General features: G+C 37.8%; 1 protein-coding gene across 3 annotated transcripts in view; it reads left to right on the forward strand.

The window, feature by feature from the left end:
* The window catches only part of LOC110043711 (protein FAM149B1-like), a 31020-nt gene that overhangs the window by 9397 nt on the left and 3788 nt on the right, over positions 1 to 17835 (forward strand). For all 3 annotated transcript variants that reach the window (XM_089297375.1, XM_020749201.2, XM_089297377.1), the window contains exons 4-20: positions 490 to 547; positions 996 to 1142; positions 1590 to 1651; positions 2616 to 2709; positions 2970 to 3105; positions 7126 to 7180; positions 8064 to 8173; positions 9141 to 9256; positions 9514 to 9553; positions 9920 to 10029; positions 10166 to 10232; positions 14688 to 14725; positions 14962 to 15027; positions 15892 to 15973; positions 16174 to 16229; positions 16778 to 16853; positions 17405 to 17651. In XM_089297375.1, the coding sequence (XP_089153501.1) occupies positions 490 to 547; positions 996 to 1142; positions 1590 to 1651; positions 2616 to 2709; positions 2970 to 3105; positions 7126 to 7180; positions 8064 to 8173; positions 9141 to 9256; positions 9514 to 9553; positions 9920 to 10029; positions 10166 to 10232; positions 14688 to 14725; positions 14962 to 15027; positions 15892 to 15973; positions 16174 to 16229; positions 16778 to 16853; positions 17405 to 17651 (1560 nt within the window). The remainder of the gene's footprint in view (positions 1 to 489; positions 548 to 995; positions 1143 to 1589; positions 1652 to 2615; positions 2710 to 2969; positions 3106 to 7125; positions 7181 to 8063; positions 8174 to 9140; positions 9257 to 9513; positions 9554 to 9919; positions 10030 to 10165; positions 10233 to 14687; positions 14726 to 14961; positions 15028 to 15891; positions 15974 to 16173; positions 16230 to 16777; positions 16854 to 17404; positions 17652 to 17835) is intronic.

Here is a 17835-nt window from a genome sequence, read left to right on the forward strand (position 1 = left end):
AGTCCAATTTGTTAATCACGAGTATGATTACAGACTGAATTGGACGACACGATGTCCTGTTACCAATTAATCAAAACTGTGACAAAATTCAAGAAATGAACAAACTATTGATTGATCGCTGAACGATTAAATGTCGTTATGAATGAAGAAAAACACAGCAGTTTACTCAACAAATTGCACCGCAACAGCGCACGCAAAATGACGCGTACTGTCCAATTACAAGCACGACGCGTACACTGTCCAGTTAATGCTCAAATCGGGCTGCTGATAGCCAATCACGTTCGAGAATTTTGTTATAGTTTTGATTAACATTTTAACATACTTTGCATGAGCATGTACATAATTTGTACAGGTATTAATACCTATCAAATAGAGAGTCATAATTTTCTGCTTCTTTCATTCCAAGAAAGAGATATTTACATTACTGCAGTCCATGAGACAGTGTACACACATCAAGTAATGATTTTTCTGTCTTGATTTGTCCATCAGGTAGCCCTCAACTGTTGTCTGAGTGTGAAGAGTGGTTTCAACGATTTCCACATTTGCGGTAAGTGTCCACATGATTCTGTGTTTCTTTAAAATGTATTCTGCATTGGGCAGAGTTGCATGGCACTGGAGCCCAATACAAAGTATAGATTTTCTTTCTATTGTTTAAAAATGATTACCAGGTACCAACTGAATTCAGTACTGCAAGGTCAATTTCAAATGTTGTAACCAATCATAGGCCAGAACAGCTAGTGCATGTAAGACATCACTTTGTTATCACTTGCATTACTTTGTTATAACGTCATCTTTCTCAAGTGCAAAAAACAAACAAACAAACAAACAAACAAACAAACAAGAGGATTGCAAGCCGACAAACCTCAGTGTACATGTGCATAATGACAGATCAGGCTTGAATTATTATTTTATACTTTCCCTCAGTTCACAGATGTACAAGTATACCAGCTGTTGTTTTTCCATCTTGTAAACTCTTGTAATCTCTTGCTTTGTAGAATCTGTGGTTATCAACTACTTAATTCTAAGGATGATGGTACTCAGCTAATACCATTTCCTGCTGGTGACACAAGGATATTCAGTCAGAGGCCACAGACTTCTGTGCTTGAGGATGTTGAGGAATTTGGGGCTTTTGATTCACAAGGGTATGTGAGCTAGTGTCAATGTACATATATGTAGCTATAGAGCAAGGATTGAACAGAACGCAAAAGAAGTTTAGTGTGAAACACACTTTTAATTACTTTTTTTCCCAAATTTTTAATTTTAGCTTCGTGATATAACATACTGCTTTTGTGAAAGCAACAGCATACACATAAAGCTTCTAACTTATGTTATTCTCAACACCTGTTGTCTCAGTGCTTGCCTAGAAAAAAGCTGTGGAGGGGAATGTACCGGTATTTCAAATTAATTTTGCATTCATGAGCATTGCAGCATTCAAGGAGGAGGGGAGGCACTGATCTAAGGATTCTTGATACAGTGGCATATGATGTATATTATGTTTATCAATATATGTTAGTTCAAATGTTACTGACATGCATGTACATGTATTTTATCATATTTTGTCAATCTTTTAATTGCAAATATTTTTGTAGTTTGTTCATTGAAGGATTTCATGTTGATCCTTTGTTGGAGCCTCCAGAATCATACATGAATGGTGAGAGTTGTTCAGCAGTTCATGCTGCTTTTATTTACAGCTTATAAATATATGCATATTTTTGGCATCCAAGTACTCCAAGTTCAGATACATTATCATTAGCATATTTCAGTGACGTACTTATAAATTGGCAACTTACAGTCTTGTTGGCTGCTTAGACCTGAATGATACATACAGGAAAAAGCCCTTGGAGCAACTACACACAGTTTTCCACAATTTCACTTTTGAGAAAAATATGATTTGGACATACCCATTTGTGAGAACAATAAAAGTACTATATAATACATGTGCATGTACATGTATTTGCTGTTTTTTTTTTTTTTTAATTTGTGTGGGTGGGAAATGTATTAAATTCAATAGATAAAAGTTCATGAACTTTTGTGAACTTTGACAGTGCATTTGCAAAGGTACCATGCAGTGTATGGGAGGCGCGGTGGCCTCATGGTTAGTGCGCTCGTCTCTGGATCGAGCGGTCTGGGTTCGAGCCCTGGCCGTGGACATGGTGTTGTGTTCTTGGGCAAGACACTTTACTCTCACAGTGCCTCTCTCCACCCAGGTGTATAAATGGGTACCGGCGAACTTAATACTGGGGGTAACCCTGCAATGGACTAACATCCCATCCAGGGGGGAGTAGAAATACTCCTAGTTGCTTCATGCTACAGAACCGGGATAACCTCCAGCCTGATGGGCCACTTGGCTGCATGCAGACTTTACCTTTTTACCTTTACCATGCAGTGTATAAAATATTGTGCATTAATTCACAAATACATACAGTACATGTACAGATTGCTACCATTTACATGTACATGTGTAAGTTCTTTTAATTTTTTTTGTAATCCGATCGTTCTATGATTTTTCTTTACTGAATTTTCAGTGGCCTCTGTCCACCTTCATCCTGTAGTGTAAGTTGATTAAAAGTTATGTAATAAATTACTGACAGAGTTTGTTATTATTTTGGGGGTAGATGAAATGAATGACTACTATACAGAGTTTGAAGAGGAGGTCCTGGAAGAAGATGGAGAAGTGGTGGAGTATTTTGGTTATGATCAACCTGCTGTGTAGGTTTTGATTTGAACTCTTCTTTTGTATCTAGAACTATCTAGACAGTTTGTTTGAACTCTTCTTTTGTATCTAAATGGAATCAAATGTTGTTAGTTCTCTTAGAGCTTTTTCACCCAGTATAGTTGGTTTTCTAAGGTTTTTATTGTCTGTCTAACTTAGAGAACTAGTCTGAAATAGTACTGACAGTGTGTGAAGACCAAAAGAAGGAAACTGCACGCAGACTGGATGAGCTAATGTATCTCACATTGTTTTGTAGGGAGGAAGAGGGGACAGAGCCCAGCAAAGATGTAAAGTATCGTCGCCAGCAGAGACGAGGCTACCCTCCTGTGACACCAAATGCGTGTGCAAAAGATGCTGTGGTCAGTCAGTTGTTTGACCAGGCCTGGGGAGAGGTATGTACATGTACATGTACAGTACCGCTCAAAAGTAAGTTACCACCTCTCGTCTCGTTTCTCGCGAGACGAGTCTCGTTTCTCTCGAGACGTTTCTCGTTTCTCGCGAGCTGCGTCTCGTTTCTCTCGAGAATCACTGAAGCGTTTAGTATGGCGTATATTACGCGTAAGAAACCGGTTACGGGTAACGATTGCCGCTCTGCAGTTCGTTGTCAAATCGATGGGACCGTCCAACATAAAATATGCATCGATCATTTGCTCGATTCATATCGAATAAAGGTAATATCGAACATCGAACGTAACTACAAGTAGAGTTACATGCGTTTCAATTCGTGCGATCACGGGGGCAAAGAGTTGATTTTGCGAATCTTGCTCACCCTGAATGATTCAGTTACCTACATTTGCTCGCTCTGCAATAACCGCTAACTCAAATAAACATTTAATTTTGCGTACAGTAGGAGAAAAACGTTCCGGCTTTCGCCATTCGCCAGCGAGTCAATTGTGAATGAGAGTCATGAAAGCGTCACGGAAATTGTTGAAAAAATGATATCTCCGGTTCTATTTGGCATAAATCGTTCATTCAAACGCTGAAATACGATATCTTTGAAGACAGGAGTTTTTATCAAAGTTTCTGAGATGCGCCGTTTACATTACATGTAGTTTTAAATTTTTCTGCCAGCGCGAGTTTTGTCTAGCGGCACGCGTCGACAAGTCGACAACATAACGAACTTTTATTGTTCTCCGAAACGTCAAGGCAAACACTAAAAGTATATTTCCAGTTCTATTTGGCATAAATCGTTTATTCAAACGGCAAAATACTACATCTTTGAAGACAGGAGTTTCTAATAATGTTTATGTGATGCGACGTTTACAGTAACTCAATGTTTTTGCAAGGGAAAGTTCTGTCTAGCGGCAGTCGATTTAATACGCAAATGAAGTTTGTTTTGCGAGCGTCGCGGCAAAAACATCGCCGGTTCTGTTTGATATAAATCGTTTTTTTTCCAATGGCACAATACACTCTCTTTAACAGATAGAATTTTTGTTGCTCGACAACGAAGATCTCGAGCGGTATGTGAATAAACATTTTATATATCGGTCGATACAGCGGTCTAGGCTTGCCATAAGATACCTGATCCGACTTCTGAACACTGAAACGCACTTTTATTGCCACATTTGCACATAACTATTATTAACATTGGCCAGCTAGTCTAAGGCCCAGTTGAGACGTCGTGCTTCTGCCGTGCCGAACTAAATTGCAATTTGGTTCGACTGTAGCACGGCAGGAAATCAACTCTGATTCAGACGTCGTGCCAGAGTCGAATCAAATCCAGGGTTTACTGAAGCCTCGTAACAATTCTCCTCCTAACTCCCCGAGGGAACGAAATCTCGCCAAAACACATTGACATAATTTATGAATTTAGTTTGGCGCGACAGAAGCACGACGTTTGAATCGCTGCCGTGCCAGAGTCGTGTAGCACGGCAGAGCTTGTCGAACTTAATTGCTTGCCGAACTTAATTCAAAAGTTTGCTTCAGACGCCGTGCTTTTGCCGCGTGCTTTTGTCGAACTTAATTCCTGAATTTAGTTCGACACGGCAGAAGCACGACGTCTGAACTGGGCCTAAGAGTCGTGATCTTTTCTAAATTACATTCATGACAACGGAAACTTTTCTCTTCGAACGGCAATACTGTACTTGAGCGCGCTCAAATCCACGAAACTATGTTGTTATCTCTCAATCTTTCTTATATGAACTTGAACACGTGAGAATCTCCGATTTTAAGACTGATGAATTCATTTTTTCACAAACTGGACTGTTTCGCACAAACTGGCCGTTAGGGTTCAATCTAAGAAAGCGGATTTTAGCGCACTCAAACATATGAATTAATTAAGAGCCCAAGCGTGGTTTAGCATGTTTACGAGTATGAATAAAAAGTTAGTCGAGGTTTCATGATCAAAATGTGGTTTAGCATTTTTACGAGTATGAACAAAAAGTTAGTCGAGGTTTCATGATCAAAGCGTGGTTTAACATGTTCACGAGTATGAATAAAATGGCAATCGAGGTTTCATGTTCAAAGCGTGGTTTAGCATGTTCACAAGTTTGAATAAAATGGTAAGCGAGGTTTCATGATCAAAGCGTGGTGTCGCATGTTCACAAGTTTGAATAAAATGCTAGTTGAAGTTTCATGATCAAAGTGTGGTGTCGCATGTGTTCACAAGTTTGAATAAAATGTTAGAGGTTTGATGTGGCAAAAAGCGTGTGAACATAAATATGGATAAAAAGTTGGTCGAGGCTCAGTGATTAAAGTGTGTGTTCAAAAGGTAGTCGAGATTCCTTATGTTTACAAAGCGTGTGTTCTCAAGCGTACACAAGTATGAATAAAAAGTTAGTCAAGTCGGATTTCATGTGCAAAGCGAGCGTTCACAAGTTTGAATAAATTAGTTATTCGAATGTAAAGTGAAGTGAAGTATGATCAAAGCGTGGCGTGCTCGCAACTTTTGAATAAAAAGTTCGAGGCTTACATGTATGTGCAAAGCGTGTGTTCGCAAGTTTGAATATTAAATTATTCGACGGAACACTTAGCGTCGTTTCGTATGTTCGCAATCTTTGGATAAAAAGTTCGTCAAGTTTCCCGACAAATCAGTTGGGAGCGATAGTTGGAAAAACATAGGCGGCGCTGCTGTGTTGACTTAGTGATCGCGATCGCTGCTTTAACTTCCAACACGTAGGTCGGGTGACAAAACTCCACATGTTGTTTCATGAACACTACATTTTGATTATCATCTGTATGAATCACGTTTAGGGTTGCGAACAAACTTTTTTTTAAATATCTATACAAACAAGAGAATTAATACAACTGTAAAACATATTTGTAAACACGAGTGACTAACTTGCCGACGATTCACATACCTTCAACTTTTATCGTGCATGTATTTACAAAAACTAAACGTTAAGCAAGTCTGGCTGGAATAAAAAAAGGTTTGGCCGATGTATATGAAACAATACTGGACGCTTGAGAATTTATAATAAACACATGGTGCACACGCATTGCTGATGAGAATGAAAATCGTGTCTACCGCGCTAATCGATACGATACGATACAGACGTCTTATTAACAAAACAGGTTTCGAATACCGACGAATGCGTAGCATTGGTACTTCCAGTGCACTCGCGAGAAACGAGACTCGTCTCGTTTCTCTCGAGACTCATCTCGTTTCTCTCGAGACGAGTCTCGCGAGAAACGAGACGCGTCTCGCGAGACGGTGGTAACTTACTTTTGAGCGGTACTGTATGACACTTATTTTTATATCCTGCGGTGCACATGAAAATCACTTGTACATGTTTCTCCTTTTGTATCTTTTTGTTTTAAATTCCTTACAGTATATATATTACTTCAAGGATATTACACTTCCAGCCAAAGATATGTATGAATTTTATTTTGAGCGGTGAAATATTGTTTTAAATGCAAGAAAATACAATTCATATCTTCAAGCTACCGTTTAATGTTCTTATTGTTATATAGACAAATTGATTGTTTGCATAAACAACCATTAAGAAGTGGGAAATGACATCACCATTATCATCACTATTGAGGATACATAGAATATATGCCACTCGGGTCCTGGATGGAGTTTCCTATTGATTTCTCAAGGGGTGTATTTTCCAGTAAAACATTCCTCTACATGGCAGTGTTAAGTGGAATTTGTTTTCTTAACTTTTTTGGCTGTAATTCTCTTTTCTCATTATTCACTAAGTACTGTAACTGAAACATAGAAATTTGTAATCACACCTTTATAAAAATAAATAAATGAATGTAAACATAGCATATTCAAGGTGCAATTTATTGATCAGAAGTTTGCATGTATAGTGAAAACAAGATTCTTCTTGCTAAATCACTTCAGTGTATTAATTTAAAAACGGTAAACATTTTATACCATGTTAGGCGTTTTATTCAAATGTTCTTAATATTTAACCATGAATTAAATTTTGTTTAAACTATTAAAATGGCTTTTATTGTTTCAGGTGGTGTTATGGCTAAGAGACTTGTTAAGTCGTTACTCACAGAAATTATTAAGAGGTACATTTTCATTTCAACTGGTCAAAAAATGTCAGTGGTAAAAATTCTATCCTGATGTTAATATTTTATAACACATGATATACTGCGTGCATATTTCAGATAATTAAAATTGTTATGCATTGTACCTTTTGTAGCTATCTTGACTCTGAGAGTGTAAATGTAATTCCAGATATCATGTCATAAAGAATGTGACTGCTTAATTTACTAGCAGAATTTTGTTTTGAGTTTTGCATTTACAACTACAAAGACAGAAAAAAAAGTTCAAGATAATATTTGAAAATGCAGGAAAAAAAGACAAGTACAGAGAAACCACACAAGTAGCTTAGAAAGTGTAACAAGAATATCTGAAGGAGAATAATGTGTGGAAAAAACAGAGAAAGGCAAACACTGAAAAAAGTCTGTAAAGCATGGTACTGTAATAATAATGTTAATCACTGTCAGCTTGCATCCATGGGGGACAAGCACTGGGCAAGGAAATGACAAATACATGTTAGAATGTACATGTTGATGTCTGTTTGTGTAGAAGTCAAAATAGCCGTATACTGTTTTCCTGCAGAAAGCTATATATTGTACATGTAAAATGTACCAATTACAGTTTGTAAAAAAAAGATAAAAGACACGATGTTGGCCAGAGTAAGCTGAATTTTGTCAGAGGTTTCATTAACATTTCCAGCAGGAGGGTGACTGGTTTTCACAGGCAGGCAAAACTTTTTGAACTGAACTTCTTTACAAGGAAAACTTTCCTCTAGATGTTCAAACCAGGCAGGCAAAATCGTCCTCACTGCTGGTCAATTTGCCCTGTACCCAGCCTTAATGAAACCCCTGTTTTGTTAGTGTATTTTTCACTTATTGTGTATTTGACAGAGAACATTGTTTATTTTAGACAAGCCCCAGTTCCTTGCAGATGTGGTGGTGTCATCTGACAGAGCTATTGAGACTCCTTTCCGACCATTTTCCCAAAGTGTCCTGTCTAGAAATATTTTTTCATCTCAGGTAATTTTGAGTAAATTGCCCATTGAATAAAAAGTTTATGTTAGTGGCATACAGTAAATACGCAGCAGCATCTAACTAACAATGACACTGTGAGATCAAGTTTTCTATGAGTGAAGCGAAGCCTAGCCTTGTTAACTGTCACTCATAAAAAAAAAAAATTCTAAAGGATTATAGCACAAAACGTACAGTTTTGTGCATATTTAAGCCTAAAATTAAGAATCATTTTTAGTTTCAAGAGCAGCACACACACAATCGTTGTCTCAGCAAATAGAACACGTTGAGAGAACCAATTAAATTCACGGATTTTGAAAAGAACACAGCTATGTGGCTACTAATACAGTGTAGTAATAATACCAATTAGTTTATGAGCTTGAGTTTTCTATGAGGAGACAGCTGATGAGATGCCAAAGCCCAATTTGGGTATCACCTCATGAATAGAAACAGAGAGAGCAATTGTTTGTTTGCTCGCGATTGTTTATTGTTTGTTTGTTCGTGATTGTTTATTGTTCGTTTGTTCGTGATTGTTTATTGTTCGCGATTGTTTATTTGATTGTTGTATTAGAGCTCCAGCTTAATTTCCTTCGAATGGTATTTTCCTATTATTCCTCTACATGTATTGTAGAATTGAATGTTTCACATTTTGTAATTGAGGGGCTGAATGTTTATTTGAAACATGTACCTGTGTACTTTCCGTTATCAGTCTAGTAAAATAAATTGACGTTCTGAAGTCCCTTTATTAATTGTTAATGGCCAATTTTCTTCTTTTAGCCTTGTCGGGAATTGAATTATCCAGTAACATTTCTAAATCTTACTCCAAAACGCCCAAGAAAAGAGAAAACAGCGCTATTTTCGAGTCAACTTCCAGCTACTGCACTCTAATGGCTGATTACAGGATTTGCATAAGTACACTAGTAGAATTAAACCAATAATTAGTAGACATGATAAGCAACGTTTTCTTTTTCTGCAGACAAGACTGAAGCCATTTCCTAGTTACCCTCGCGTGGATCCAAATAGTTTACAAAGTGCGATGAAAGTCCAAACAGCTCGTTTAAACCCAAGACCCCCAACTGCATCTACCTCTCAGTAAGTATAATTGCATTAATTGCAGTTAGCATGTACAATTTAAGACAACTACCTTGTGCACTGTATTGTTTAATTGTTATCAAGGCACACATGTTGAATAGTTATAATGTCAACTTACTGTACATAGAGTAAACATGTAAGTAAAGAGTATAGACCAATATCACAAGTCATCTGTGCACCTGTAACATGAAATCAATCATTGCTTGTATCTCTGATCTGATATTTTGTATTAAAATCTTCTGTATTTTTTCTTGTAGTGCACTTGATAGTAGAGACTCAGAGACACCCTTTCCTCAGGTTTGTGTTGGCGTAACTTTTTTTATACATGTTTGAGTCACATATATACAATAACTGATGTTGACACTTTTTTTGCATCATGTAAGCTGTGATCAAGTTATCACACACATACATGAAAAAATAAACGTACAGATTTATTGCCAAGATTGAAGTATTATTCCTCTCGTAGTTTTTTACCAACTTAAAGCAACCATTAATATACTTTTTTTGTGTGTCAATTCATTACATATATTTGGTAAAGCCACGTTGAGTCTGACACCATGAGTCTTTCTTATAGAGACATCAAAGGAAATCGACAATCAGTACGGATATGAGTGACTCTAGCAAATTTTAAACCTGTATTTTGTTTCTCTTTTTATCCTTCAGCCTCGCCCGCTTTCTAGTAGTACAGTCCATTCACAATTTTCACGAGTGATTGGTGGGCACACTTCAGACCCATTCATGTTCAAGAAACCCCAACCAGGCAGGAAAAACAGGTATGCGCGTGGGATTCATTTGGCAATGTTAGAAGAAACGAACTTGCACGTTCATTTGCTGTGTTTGTATAGACAGCGTTACATGGCTGTACAGTTCCAGTGCCACTATAACTTGTTTAAATGCCTGCCTTTTCAGGAACTTACCGAGTTTACAACGCTCCAATCACTTAGAAAGCGGTAAACCTAAAACACCTAGTGTACAGGTAGGCACAAACTGTTGAAGCTTTACAGTTTTAGCAATGTTTGTTTAGAATCAAAGCATGCATGTACTTTTCTATGTATCGAACGTTCTTTGCGGCTCCTTCAGTTTCTGATCTCGTCGATCAATTCTCATTTATATCTTTACACATTTGTAAGAGTACATCTGCTACAATCTGTTTTAAACGACGATCTGATTAATGAAATCGGAAAATGTTTGATTGTGAACAAGACAGTTCTAATAGTCCAGCTGTTAGGGGACAAAATTGTTCGTTTTTTGATAAAAGCATCAAACTTGGCAGGGTTACTAACCTCTATAAGACAAATATTTCCTGATATGGAGCCATGCCAAATTTGCTTCCAGAACCATGGAATGCGCATGTCAAAAATATGGCGTACAAGGCCCTTACATGGAAACGAGGCTGATGCGAAATGCCGATTATTTTGGCGTTGTGGGACTACTATGCCTTGTGTCTTGCTTTTTTTAATACAATAACAAATTAACCAGTGCCTTAGTCTTAAATTATGTCAAGTGACAGTCACGTGACCATTGTTTTCAATTACCAGCAAAGCAATAGGCACTGATGAAATCATTATCATTTTTTACATGTCAATTTTATCATTTGCAATGTAGATTCTATTATCTAGGGTAGGAAATTCAAACCTTAAATGTATGTTTGGGATGTGCCAAAAACGTAATATCAGAATTATGCATGAAATCGACGCTGAGATACAGAGTCAATTTATATATTAGGTTTCATTGAAATTATTTTCTTGAGTTACTTGCTTACTGTGATTGAGACACCTTCTGTTTCGAATTTGAGACTTTCAAATATGCCGGAATAGATCAGGTATGTTACAATAAACACTTGCTGAACTTTTTGGTCTGAAGGAAACCTTTTGAAAAACAGCTGTCATTGGCTATAACGTTCCTATGCCTGCTTTTAAAAGCACTAGCTGAAAAAAGGTTCTTTTAGTTGCAATTTCCACCACAATTGCACAAACAGGTACAGTCAAGATTAGGCTTTAAGCATATGTTAATTTTGTAATAACTTACAACAATATTCTACTTATAAACCTGATTTTCGTGAATGCCGTGTGTTTCTCTAATGTTACAGGGTAAGCTGTTGCAAAGGGTTGCGGTGCTGTAACTAAAACTCTTTTTCATGTAGTTAGTTCTCAGAAAGGGAACAACAAGTTAACCGAGTCCCTCAGAGCATAATTTGATTCATTTCGCATTACAAATTTAGAAGTGAGATATTCGGGAACCAGACCGTTTAAAGACTTGAAAACCATTAATTAGAGCTTTCTGAATTTGGGGTTGAAATTGCAAGTCTTTCCAGCTGAGTTTGTGAAACAAGGAATCGACATCAGCGTCATAGGCCGATGAAGTTATCACTCGTGCAGCGCAGTTTTGTGGTTTTTGTACCTTATTAGATAATTTTTTGCCACAATTACCCCAGACTAGGCTGCAGTAATCAAAGTGAGGTTGAACTAGTGAGTTGGATGTGCTGAGTAGGGTAGATTGAGGCACAAATGGCTAAACTCGCTTTATGGCTCCAGTTTCAGTTCTAAGCGAACTTTTTACGCAGTTTATCAAGTGGGAATGCTACGTTAGATTTTCATTGATATATACTCCAAGTGATTTCACAGAGGAAACTTGTTCAATCGGACCATTATCAATGGAGAGTTCGAGTGTATCATATAGAGTACTTAATCTTTCCCTGGAGCCGGTCAACATAAAGTCCGTTTTGTAGCGTTCAAGGTAAGTTTGTTAGACACAAGCCATTTGCTTAGCTTTTCAAGGTCGTGAGATAGACTAGACTGAATCAGATGCAAATCGGAACCACCATAAGCAATGTGGGTGTCATCAGCATACAGGTACGCTAAACGATAGACAGCTGGGCAAATCGTTAATACAAATTAGAAATAAAAGAGGACCAAGGATGGTTCCTTGTGGCACACCACATTTAAGAGTGGTGAAGTTAGAGAGACAGCCATTAACGAAGCACCGTTGTGTGCGATTAGTCAAATACGATTTAAACCAATCAAGAGTTTTCAAATGAGATCCACACCGAAATTACTTATATCCCGTTAAGCCAGACTTAAGGATGGTCGTACGAAAATTTTACAACATTGATTTTTTTTTTCTGGGACTTTTACCACTGTAGGATGATGAGTTAGTTATGTCAAAAATGTAAAAAAAAAAAAAAAAAATGGGGGGTCACCGACTTCATTTTGGAGAGAACATGCCCGAAAGAACACCCTAAATCTGAAAAAATTGGGCTTTGTTAGCGAATAAGGCCACAGTGTCTGTAAACCCAAAAATATTGCAAGTGGATCTTTCAAATGAAATGTTCTCTGCCAAATATTGTTTACGTGGACCTATTAAGTGAATTTAGTTATCTGGCGAGGTTCCTTGAAGAACAAGTTCGCATTTAGCGACCATAGTTTCACGCGCCTTGCAGCCGCAAGATGGTAGGATCCAATGTTCCATGGACAGAAATCTTGAAATTTTTTTAACTTCCCCCATTGATTTTTTGTTCAGTTTCGGACGATGTGGAGATAATGGTAAATAAAATCTGTTTCTGGAAAGAAAAGTAGGGGTCACCGAACGTCTAAGATCGTTAAATCCAGGCAAAGGTACAGCAATGGCCATCTGTCCTGTCATTGCCTATTTTATTACTTAGCGTGCGCTCTCATGCATGACGTGGCTTGTGGATTTACGTGCACAGTAAGGATGCGCAGAAACAATTAGTGTGAACGTCCTTAAGGTGGCTCCTTAGAGTATTTACGAACACCCTTCCTATGGAGCGCAAGTTAGAAAAGGAAACTTAGTTAATTTCTCTTAAAGTTTTCCCTGTAGAGATTTACCACTATGGGTACTGTTAAAGTAAGGCTTATTTTTTGGTTGTCAATTTTTGGATTAAGGCCGTTACCATGGCAACATCTCATCTAATGACAGGCAGATATATTCCTCATTTTGGCCCTAAACTCCTCAAGATTTATACTCTCCTTCGGTGAAATGTTTTCATACTTTGCACAGAAATAGGATATTTTACAGGAATTGCATGTGGTTACAACTGAGGCAAATTTTTTTTATAAAAAGAAAAAACCTCACCGAAGGAAACGCAAGGAAATTCCCCGTAAGTTTTGCTTTTGTGCTCATGCTGACGTCCTTTGAGCGCGCGCAGATTACTTGAGCTTTCGTCCTACGCACGCGTGTAATCGTAAAACTATAAGGAGCCACCTTAAGGTCATTCCACTGAAATAGAACCGGCACTGAGATTTTTGTCAAACTTTGCCTATTGACTGTTTATATTGTAGGAACTTAAATTTGGAAACAAAAATGAGGGGTCCCCATGTTCGTTTAGGAGCAACAGCACCTTGTTTATACCATATAAATCCTTACAATAGCACCATGATTGTAGTCACGATTGCTTGCTAAAATCACGTCTCCGACGATTGTTTCTTGCTCAACACTGAGAATTGGCCTATATTTATTTTACATAGAGAAATTTATTACTCAATTCAACACAACAGAAAAAAATGATAGGACACCGTACTCGTTTTCGAGAAAATGACGATTTACCTCTATGGCGAGGTCCAGCCGCGAAGAAAAAGTCGCCATTTTTTAATGCGCGCGTGCTAACCACGCGTGAAATTATGCGGAGTAGGGATGCGCAATGCAATACTGGGGAATGACCTTAAGCAGATCACCTCAATAGCCAACATAGATCCATGCTTTGTCTAAGCCTCGATTTAATGCAGAGCCCCAATATGACACTGTTTCCAAGTTTGAATCTCTGATGACTCTATATGTAATGTTCAAAATGATTACTTGATTTTATTTGCGAGGAAAAACGAGAAAGAAGGAGAGAAATAAAAATTATTATTCGTATTAATGTAATATTAGGTATTATTTTATTGTTTATTGAAATGATGGTCACGTGACCAATCGCGTGACAAATTTTTAGACTCCCAGATACTTTATAAGTTGCTTTTATATTAAAAAGCAAGAAATCTAGGTAAAGAACTCCGGAGAAGGCTTAGAAATAAGCATTTTAACTCGGCCTCGTTCCCACGTAAAGGCTTAATATGCCATTTCTTGACATGCGCGTAGCATTGTTGTGGGTGTAAATTTGGGATGGCTCCATATCAGAAAATTTTTACCTCATAGAGGTTAGTAATCCTGGGAAGTTTCATGCTTTTATCACAGAATGAACAATTTTGGTTATTTTTGGCTCTTAACAGCAGGACTATAAGTGTTCATTAGCAGTCATTGCCATTTATAAAGTAACCTCTTTGCGCAGACTGTATAAGAAAGCTAAAACATAATTGAATTTTATACTAATGGTATCCTGTGTTCTTGCATTACATGATGACTTTTGTCATGTATCGGTTGCTATTATAAACTATGCAAGAGTACATAACAGGTTTTTTTTTTTTTCTGCCAATAGGATGACGTTATGAGAGATATCGTTCAAGGAAAAAAATTGTGAGTAGACTTGATTATTTTCATGTGGTTTATTACTTGACGTAAGGTGCAAATGTAGTCATAATTCTTAAGCAGTCGTAAAATGTCATTGGAAAGCCAAAGGAACTGTTTTGAAACAAAAAAGTTACGAGTTATAAGTGATAGCTAGTGCCTACTGAACGTCTTCATCATACGAAGAGAAGACCTTGCAAAATACTGCTTTGAGTGTTAAACGAACAATGTCTAACTTTTGCTAGATTTACCGAGAAGGAGAGACTTTCGTCTCCGCCTCAAGCGCATCCTAACTCGCCAACACCAAACCTGTAAGTACGGAGTGATTCAATCGTATTTATAGCTTATACACATGTGTTGTGTGGGTGGTGTTATTGCATGGTCAGTGAAAAAAAGTAAACGTTTGATGAATGAGGCGAGTGGGCTGCATAGCAACTGATTGCCATGTAGTGCACGAGAGAAAAAAAAAGTCATTATACGAGAAGCCAGAACATGGAAGGAGTCGGCCGCTGTTACTTTTTACATTAGGGTGTAACGATTCGTATTCCTTGCGATTCGATTCAATTTCGATTATTGCCTTTCGATTTCGATTATTTCATTTCGATTATGCAAAATATTAATGCTTTTTTAATTCTTACAACATGATACACAATGTAAGCAACATACAACCCTAAACCCTCTATTTTAGGATACAATGACAGTGTCGCGCATGGTTTGCCTTATTTGGAAATTCTCAAGGGGTGTTAGAAGGGCAATATTTTTACCACGCAACACAAAATGGCGCACGAACTGCAAACGTCTTTACTCGTCAATTAAAAACGCATATTTTTAAAGAGTTCTAGATTCTGATTTCACAATATAACAACTCACTGAGGGCACTCTGAGAAAGGTATGGAAAAAATCGAGCCAAAATCGAAACGTGGAATCAAAGAATCGTGGATCGAACCGAACAGTCATAATCGTGATTAATCGAGAATTCGATTAATCGTTACACCACTATTTTACATTAAGTGCAATGAGCTAGATTTGAAGTTCTGTTTATCGAGTCCTGAAATTCTAAAGGAACGTTACCTTCTGGTTCTGAGATGCGGTGAAGACTACATGCATAGCCGTTCCTAGAATTATGAAAGCCGTTTTCTTTGCCTAAGCTCGTGTTCTCTTTCTTGATTTTCCAGGGGAAGAATCGTACTTCCTCCTATAGACGGGTCTCCACACAGAGAGACACCAGTCCATCCAAATGGAGGTAGAAACAGTGCGGTAAGAAAACAAGTTTGTAAAGTTAGTTGGTAATAGTTTGTAAATTAGATTGTAACAAGCACCATCTGTTTCTTTTGTATTTTGTAATTTATTTTAATGTAATGCGGTACTATGTTGTATGTTGTTATACTAGTAAAGATAATTAAAGCAACAAAAGAAAACAACGTATGTTTTATTCCTTATTCGGAATTTGTTTACAGAAACAAGTTTCATTCCGGTCTTCAAGCGCATCAAGTGCGGCAACGAACGATTCTAGGTAAGTACATTTTAAAACTACACGTCATTCAGATGTGCATGCTTCTGTAACAGGAAACAAGGAAGTAGCACTCGCTCGGGGAGTTCATGCTTTTTATCCATGACCTGGTTAATTGCATTATCATCTTTTGGGAAAGTATGTTGTTATCAATATCAATTCTAAGGAGCAATCTGCCAAAACCATTGTCTGCCATCTCATTTTATACTGCCGATAAGAAAACTTCCCTCCATTCTGACACCCCATCCGTGGTTATGGTGGCCAAGTTATTGTGTCCTTTGTAGTGATGGTTATTTTTAATAAACTTTTATCGTTGTTTAAGTGTTATTTATTGTATTGTTTAAGTGTTTCAACTACATTTTGCAAATATATCAATTTTAATTATTTTTCGCTTTTATTATAGAAGTTGTAACCCCTTCTAGTAGAGGGTTGACCCTCTGCCATATACCCATTTTTCCGACACATCAACAAATTTATTATAACACGTTTGTTGAGTAATTTGATTTGTCTTACCTTTCCTTTCTATATGCACTTGTGTAATTATTTTACAGGAAACCTTTGAAAGACAGATCACCGTATTTTACAGAGCCAAGACCATATACATCAGCTGAAACGCCTTCACTGAAAGTAAGCCTCTCAGCGTTCACTATTTTAAGTGAGATTTCGTGGTGAAGTTTATCAAGTGTTGTTTTCATATTAAAGGAGAATTGCGGAATAGTTATTTGTAATATTTGATAATCAGCGGTGGGAAAACTTAACGCATTGTAATCCACACTGGAAATTGTAATTTCGAGATGAAGCAAGCTCTTAACGAGGTTGAGCAGTTGATTCTAAATTGGATCACAGGGAGAAACGCGTGGACTTGACCTTGTGACAGCTGACTGTAAAGGAGCAAGCAAAAAAACAAACTGTCGGGCGGTCGGGCAGTCAGTCAATCAATAACCAATCGAACCAATCTGACACTTTGTGTATTGGCTGGCTGACATCTTGCCCTCCAGAGAGTTAGTTATCTTTTGAGTTGAGGCAGGTTTCTTCGTCCAATTCGCCGTCAACGGTATTTTGTAGAATGATGTTCACAGAATGACGGTCGGTAACACTGAACAAACGAACGTAAGACTGGAACTACTTAATGCATCAACCAATCTGAATGAAACTCACGCTTCTCTCCTTTGCTGCAGAATGATCTAGCAACTCGGCGCTCGTCAACCCCCATGGGGACCCATAGAGTAGGGCTGTACTCTCGAGACCGTCAAACCAGACATCCACAGAGCCCCCTGATGACGGGGATCACTGGTGTAAGTATGTCAATTAGCAGTCATCCTGCAACCGAGGCTAACGCGTCATCGCTTACCTCATCGTACAGTCATCAGTATGATGGACGAGGAATCTCGCCCGTTAGCGACGAGGAATACGAAGGCTTGAAAAGTGAGTGCACTAATCTTAATTTCTAGTGGTGTTGTACATGTACAGCAACTTTGGCTATTCCTTAAACGAGTAGATCGCAGTCTATATGTCATGCAGGTGTCCGTATTATTGACTGAGGTAAAGGTAGCAATGTTTTAATTTTTATTTTTCCTGGATCAAAATGTTATGAAGGTGTCCGTAGTTT

The sequence above is a fragment of the Orbicella faveolata genome, unplaced genomic scaffold (assembly GCF_042242905.1).
Source record: "Orbicella faveolata isolate gen_17 unplaced genomic scaffold, um_ofav_v1 contig_1, whole genome shotgun sequence".
NCBI classification, from domain to species: domain Eukaryota; kingdom Metazoa; phylum Cnidaria; class Anthozoa; order Scleractinia; family Merulinidae; genus Orbicella; species Orbicella faveolata.